This window comes from Triplophysa dalaica, chromosome 18 (genome assembly GCF_015846415.1).
Source record: "Triplophysa dalaica isolate WHDGS20190420 chromosome 18, ASM1584641v1, whole genome shotgun sequence".
NCBI classification, from domain to species: domain Eukaryota; kingdom Metazoa; phylum Chordata; class Actinopteri; order Cypriniformes; family Nemacheilidae; genus Triplophysa; species Triplophysa dalaica.
Window position 1 is genome coordinate 18,053,643 of NC_079559.1, and position 7,403 is coordinate 18,061,045.

General features: G+C 45.2%; 1 protein-coding gene across 2 annotated transcripts; it reads right to left on the reverse strand.

The window, feature by feature from the left end:
* Window positions 1–74: 74 nt before the first annotated feature.
* Window positions 75–2,398, reverse strand: fkbp1aa (FKBP prolyl isomerase 1Aa). Of its 2 annotated transcripts, none has more exons than XM_056773014.1 (5): window positions 2,250–2,398; window positions 1,998–2,045; window positions 1,147–1,259; window positions 767–916; window positions 75–413 (listed from the first exon to the last, which is right to left on the reverse strand). In XM_056773014.1, the coding sequence occupies exons 1-4, from the start codon at window positions 2,284–2,286 to the stop codon at window positions 788–790; spliced, it is 327 nt and encodes a 108-aa protein (XP_056628992.1). In that variant the 5' UTR covers window positions 2,287–2,398; the 3' UTR covers window positions 75–413; window positions 767–787. The 2 variants fall into 2 exon arrangements, with proteins under 2 accessions (XP_056628992.1, XP_056628991.1); XM_056773013.1 differs by having other exon boundaries at window positions 742–916; window positions 2,250–2,396.
* Between the last annotated feature and the right edge of the window lie 5,005 nt (window positions 2,399–7,403).

Genomic DNA, 7,403 nt, shown 5'->3' on the forward strand with positions numbered 1-7,403 from the left:
ATCTTCCAAAATAAGTGTTACTTACTATACATGTTTTCATGAACCACTACTCCAAACAACACACCACGTACCAGTTTCATGTTTTTATAAACAATTTATTTTCAAGTAGTTTATTGTTTTATATTTAACCAGATTTCCCCACCAGAGTGCTTTTACCAGCTCAGCCAAAACCCTGTTGTTGTAATTGTGTTTACAATACAGAAATAAAATATAAAAAACAGGAGGAAAGAAAAAAAGAACATGTTTCATAGTGAGTATCCAATGACTTGGAGTATACCAGTAAATTATGTCAAGCAGATGAGAAATAAAAAGACAAAATATACAAATGTATAACAGAGCTAAGCTAAGTGGCATTGCTATCAACACAAGCCCCTTTTGAGGATCACGTAGCAATGTTCCTTAAAAAGGTTGACCTGGAAGAAAAAAGAAAGGTTTATTAAACAACTGTATAGGCTGTGGGCGGATTGTAAGGGTTTAATCCATGAGCCTGTTAAATGAACTCCAAAGTATGTTTAAGACCCTATCTGACTAAAACAAGAATAATCTTCTTTACAGATCATCCTTTAGTTATTAAAGTGATCTATGAAACCTGCAGGAACTATCTGCAACACTAAAGAATTTTTAACAAGTGCTATTGGTTATTCGTTGGCTTTGACAAAACAATTCCAATAAATATATGTTTTAGTACAAAGTATACTTGTAACTAAAAACCGGAAAAAATGTGGAAGACCATGCACATACCCTGAAAGAATGAATAGGGAATAACCTGAGTCCAACTGTGGGGGCATTATTCCAAGCCAATAAGCTCCACGTCAAATATGAGGGTGGCATTGGGAGGAATGATGCCTGGGTGCCCTTTGCTCCCGTAAGCAAAGTCCGGAGTGCAGGTCAGTTTGGCCCGCTGCCCCACACTCATCTGTCACACGGAGGAAAGGTCGTTTAGTTAAATTTAGTCCCATAGAACATTAATAGATGTTTAAAAAGGGATGTGGATTGGTTTCCAAAATAACAAGGTTGTGTGTTTTTGGCCAGTGTGTAAAGGGAACATTTTCCAATTAAACAAGAGACCTACTTTACAAACTGACAGAAAGTGGTTGAATGTAGGCCAGCCACATTTATTTCAGAAATCATATCCAATTACAGTACCTGGGCTACTCCCTCATCCCATCCACGGATAACTTCCTGTTTGCCAATCTTGAATTTGAAAGGCTTGCCCCGATCCCTGGAAGAGTCGAACTTGTGTCCATCTGTCAGAGAACCTGTGAAAAATATGAATCACATGTGAATAATGATGTATCAAACTACTTCCACACATGATATCAAATTCACTCGCAAAATAAAATAAAAAACAAATTTAACATCCCGATTCATAAGTACATTTCTAGACGTCTTTTATGAACGGAAGCGTTTTTTAGCAGCGATGGGGCGTTTGAATCGAAGCATCATGGCGCGTTACGAACGTTCCAATCGAAGCCATTTTTAAACAAACATTTTGAGAGTTCACGGAATTCATTTAGTGCACTTTGAACATCGACATTACCGCGGTTGAATCTTAACGTTGTTACGCATAACAGACGCGTTGTATGTGTTCCAAATACCACATTTTTGAGCATACGGGTGCATTCGAATCGAACTAACGTCATTTCATTTTTGATTGTTACTTTACGTAACACGTAAACATTCGGACGCGCCTATAATGCCCCAAACGGCTGACACGGTAGACAGTTCACCAGGCTTTGAACCAACCCATTTCAGCATAAATGACGACTATAACCAAAAACAGGCCACGGTTTGTCCAACACCAGATTTTAACGTTGTTGCTAACGCTGCAGATTAAAGATGTGGCAAATATTGTGACAGGTTTGCACCTTAAAGACATTACCCCACAAATAAAGGTTGCGGTTGTGAAATTGTCTATTGTGTTCGTACAGCTAATCGGCTAATGCTAACTAGCTAACACTATTCGCGCGATTCATCAAACACAACACTTCACTTACCCACATAGTGCACGACACACGTCTGTCCTTTTTTGGGATAAGTACTTCCTAAAAAAAACATTAAAATGCAGAAAAATATTAAACATTGAGGTTGAAATGATTTGCCCTGTGAGCGTGTGTTTAGCTAGCAAGCTAAAGCCTGCTATGGGAACATCAGTGAAAACGTGTCGATTAAAAGTAAGAATAATCTTGAGTATTTCATAATAGTTGTTTTTGAAATGTAGATAGGGTTTAATATTGGACATATTTTACCGTCTCCGGGAGTAATGGTTTCGACCTCGACTCCCATCCTTGCAGGCTGCTTGTTTTTACTCCTGAAGGTCCGCACACAAAATGCGCTTCAATTCAGTAATTGTGATTGAGGGCAGAAAGCGCCTGTGTGCACCACCCACGAGCATATTCCGCCCCTGGTGGACAAACAACGAAAATCACTATTTGCCAATCCCCACTACAGTTACTATGGTAACAATAGTTTCCTATAAAAATGTATTTACATCTCTCGTCATTGATGTTTGGAGAGGTTGGTGATGTCTTGGATAATGTTGCACTGTTACAGCCTACATAAACTATATAAGCAATGTTGTGTTAGATGACACAATTACTTTGACCACCAATTTAACTGTGAAGCATTCTAAAGGCATTTGATTGGTTATGTTGCCTTTAATATACAGCCTTATACAGTATGTGTTAATTCAAAGATTGTCAAATGATGCTCCTCCAATTATCCCAAAAGGATATTTTCATTTCCAACCACAGCACCCTGCTCATACAAGTCAACAATTACAAGAAGTCAGTACAGTGGCCCCTTAGGGATATTTATTATTGTTACAGTTTCTGACAATTTACATTTTCTGCCATTCTTAATCTGATATATAGTAACAACATAATCTTTTTAATTTAGGTGTGACTAAGTGAGCTTGTGGTGAATGTGGCAGAGAGAATGATGATGTTTCACCCTATAAAGAGATCATACACTACTATATACACACCCAACAGTTGGTTTTAAATAACCCCAACAGTTTTATATTTGACCCAACAATGGGTTAAAACAACCAAGTATTTAAGGTAAAACATTGTAGGTGAGTTTAAAACCCAAGGATTGCGTTTGTCTAATTTTTACTCAACGCTGGCTTGATATTACCCAACATTTTTTAGAGTTCATGTACAATTTATTGCCTAGATTGCATAACAATGATGACATTCTCGTTTGCATGACTCACGAGGACTATACCTCAGGTCTTTTATAGGTCTTATATTTTGAAATAAAAATAGTCTCTGTCCAGATATTGTGTGGCAACAACTTGTTTTTTGTGTTAAAATACTTACTGTTATACTGTTAAATACTGTAAAAAAGAACAAACACCACAATACAATTTAAAAGATTACATTTAGTTTATATTTGGGTTCTTAATTCTATGCATGGGCACTTGTTCTGATTACATTTACAAAAGTAAACAATGCTAAAAATAAATCACAAAACAGTAACCAAATCAAAATAAATTAAACAAGAAATCAAAATCTTGCTTATTTACTTTCCTGATATGCATTATTGGTCTTATTCTGCTATACATCACATGGACCTTATGATGGACTTCAACATCAAATTATATATATATTTTTCATCTGACATAACTAAAGCATATTTGACCATTTACTTACCAAATAACCTACATTATATTTTGTAAAAGTATCACATTTATATGTCCCACTTTGCAAGTAAAACATGTAGTATAAATGCCTTTTTGCATTGACCTTAATACAACTCCTCTAATTAAACTAAAATCTTTCAGTTTACTACTTTTCATTCAGACCCAAGTTACTTTTGACCTCTTATCAGCAATGTCTGGATACCTCAAATAATGTTCTTTTTAAACGAGTATCTCTCAACCTTGATTCCTCTCTTTTCATATTTGTGTTAAGTTCTTTCAGTGATGTAGAGTAAGCTGTAGATTTATTAAACCGGCTTTCCGATATACAACCTGACCCAAAATTTTAATAAGCGCTTGTGTTGCAATGTTTTTTAAGAATCAGTTTGGTTAAACCTTTTTCATGAAGATTAGACTGTTGTAATGTACAATGAGTACAATAGAAACAATCTTGGCCTTTGGTTTGAAGATGAATCTCTGACTAGACGGAGACGCAAAGACTTATGGGGAACTTTTCTGTCTTTTCCTAACTTGGGAGGATGGTAATATCTGGCCTTTTAAAAAACAAAACAAAACAAAAGAACAGAGCCTTTTTTTACATAAAATATGTTCCTAAAATGTTCAGGGTTATTTCCACATTTTTTTCATTTATTACATCTAACATACTGTGTCTATGATTTTGTTGAATGTGCTTTCGAGGTCTTTCATTAATGGGGTATAGATAAAAACCCACTAAAGCCACCAGCAACTGCATGATAGCTATAGAAGCCAAAAGCAATTTGAGGTCCAGGTTCGTTTGCTACTAGGGCTGTGACATCTGTGGCTACGGCCTTGATGACCACCCACGTTAGCAGCGTTAGTGATATGGGGAACTCTGCGAACGTAAACCCGCCAGCTAAGTGCTCACGGGCCGATCGCACCCCGATTCGCTTTTCTGAACGTTCCCCAACCGTCGGTGGCATACCGTCTGGATTCTCACGCACACACATCGAGAACGACATGTCCCGCTGTTCTCTTGGGTGCGGCAGGGGACTGACACGATCGCTGCATTAGGTGTGTGGGCGTCCAGCACACTGAAGCAGCGTTCGTTGACACATCTGCGCGCACTGTGGGCAGATTGTCATTCAGAAGCTGCGGTCACGGGTGGCTGTCTTCCTACGGGAACCAGCCACCATTTCGTCTGCTACCCAGGCGGTGACATCTGTGGCTACGGCCCCGATGACCACCCACGTTAGCAGCGTTAGTGATATGGGGAACTCTGCGAACGTAAACCCGCCAGCTAAGTGCTCACGGGCCGATTGCACCCCGATTCGCTCTTCTGAACGTTCCCCAAACGGCGGTGGCATACCGTCCGGATTCTCATGCACACACATCAGGAACGATGTGTGACGTAGATGAGATGTCGCTCGCAGCATCGGAGGGAGACTGACATCCGACTCTGACGAATCCGAGCTCCACCCCCAGCGGTCGAGTTAGGAGGAAGCAGAAATGTCATTCATGCATGAGGAGCTCTGTAAAACTTGGAGCGCTCCACTCTCGGACCGCTCCAGTGAAAACCAGCTCCACCTCCCTTACTTCCCTCGATGGTGGGGCAGCCAAGGACTGCGTCGAGATCCCCCGAGTGGAACGTCCGCCCGCGGTGCACCTGTGCCGCGGACGGCTACCTCCTGGGTCGAATCGGCCACGCCTACGGTCCAAAGCACGTAAGACTTCGGCATCACTGGTGTCGAGGGCTTGCGATGCCGCGACAGCGCTCTACGGGTGACTAAGGCGGCGGCACGGGCCCTGGGTCGGACGATGTCCACGGTAGTGGTCCAGGAGAGACACCCCCGGCTATACCTTGTGCAGAAGAGTGATACCAAGGAAGTCCGCTTTCTTGATGCACTCATCTCGCAGGGTGGGTTGTTGGTAAAGAGCGTCGAGGACTGCGCTCAGTAGTTTTTGACGGTGAAGCAGACAGTGGATTAACCACATTTTTCTCACCGCGACTCGGCCGCCTGAAGGCCTCCGAGATCCCGCGTGACGTCTGCTTCCCTGCAACCCAGGACCCCTTCGACATCGATTCCGGTTCCTGTGCCCCCACAGGCGGCACCCCGGAAGCAGAGGTCGAGGGGGAAACCTCCACCCCGTCAGCAAACTTCTCACGAGAAGGGACACTGACGGGAAGACTCCAGGGAGAACAACATCGGGCCCGAACCATCACAGCCACGGCTCTGATCGGTCGGCACGTGACGACTCCTGCCTCGTCACCAAAGCCGGGCCCTTTTCAGGGCCTGGCGCCCACTTACTCACAGAGTTTTTCGGTCTCCCCGGGTGTACTTGCAGCCGATCCCACACTCCACTGGACTGTGCTCGGCGAACCGACCTCACGCCCTGGCGAGGCGTGAGGTCGTACACATACGACAGTTGTCACCACTCTCAAACCGACAGTGCGTGCCATTGTCCCGCAGGGCAGGTAAAAAGGCGGAGCCATCCTTCCCTCCGGGGACCCCCCGCGACAGATGGTTAGCTCCGCCAGCCGACGAACCACCCCCCGTGGAAATGATGAAGCAGACTGCCCCCTTGGTCACCCTGTACAGTCCCTGGGAGCTCAAGAGCTGCCCACACTGTCTCGCTGGCTAATGCGGGTGGTCCGTCTTTGTTACTCGATCCAGTTTCCCAGAGACTTCTGGCAAAACAGGCATCGAGTTCGTCCAAAATCAAGACGTTCAGTGGGTCACAACCTGCACTTCATCATTCCCTAGAAAGACGGCGGGTTGCCATAGGTCTGCGTACCCTGAACAAGCAGCTTCACGAGTTGCCGTTCAGATGCTCACGCAGAGGCGCATCCTGACATCTATCAGGTGTCAGGATTGGTTTGTGGCAATCGACCTGAAGGACGCTTACTCTAATGTCTCGATCCCCTCGACACTGCCCCGTTCACATGGTTCGAGTTCGAGGGGTGGGCATGTCAGTACAGAGTCCTCCCTTTCGGTCTGTCCCTGAACTATCTCGACGAATGGCAAACACTCGTGAGATCTGTTCTGTACACAGAGGGACCTGGTGCTCCGGCATCTAGATCGATTGGGATTTCAGGTCAACCGAGAAAAGAGCAAACTCTCCCCAGTGCAGAGCATCCTCTTTCTCGGTATGGAACCAAACTCTGTCACCATGACGGCACAGCTGTCCGCAGCACGTGCCCAGTCAGTGTAGGAACTGGAGGCTCCTGGGACACATGGCATCCTCCGCGGGGGTAAGACCCCTCGGGCTGATGCACATGAGACTGCTTCAACACTGGCCACAGAGTCAAGTTCCGAGGACAGCGTGGCACACCGGCAGCAGGCGCATGGTGATGACGCCCTGCTGCCGACGCACCCTAACCCCTTGGTCTTCCATGACCTTCCTCCGGGCGGGGATTCCCCTCGGGCAGGTTACGAGGCATGTCGTGGTGACGACGGACGCCTCGCTGCAGGGGTGGGGTGCAGTGTGCAACGGGCACGCAGACGCGGGGCGCTGGACGGGCCCCCGTCTGCGCTGTGCAATTGCCTAGAGTGGTGTACGCTCACGGTAACTAACACAACTTGCCCGACGCCTCCTCCTGTGGAGTTAGCAGGTGATCCGCTCCCTGCGGGCCACACACATCCCAGGCAGACTGAACCAGACAGCCGACACGCTCTCTCGTCAGTATACTCCTTGCGGAGAGTGGCGACTCCACCCCCGGTCCAGCTCATTTTGGGTGTTGTTCGGACAGGCACAGATAGACCTCTTTGCCTCCCATGAC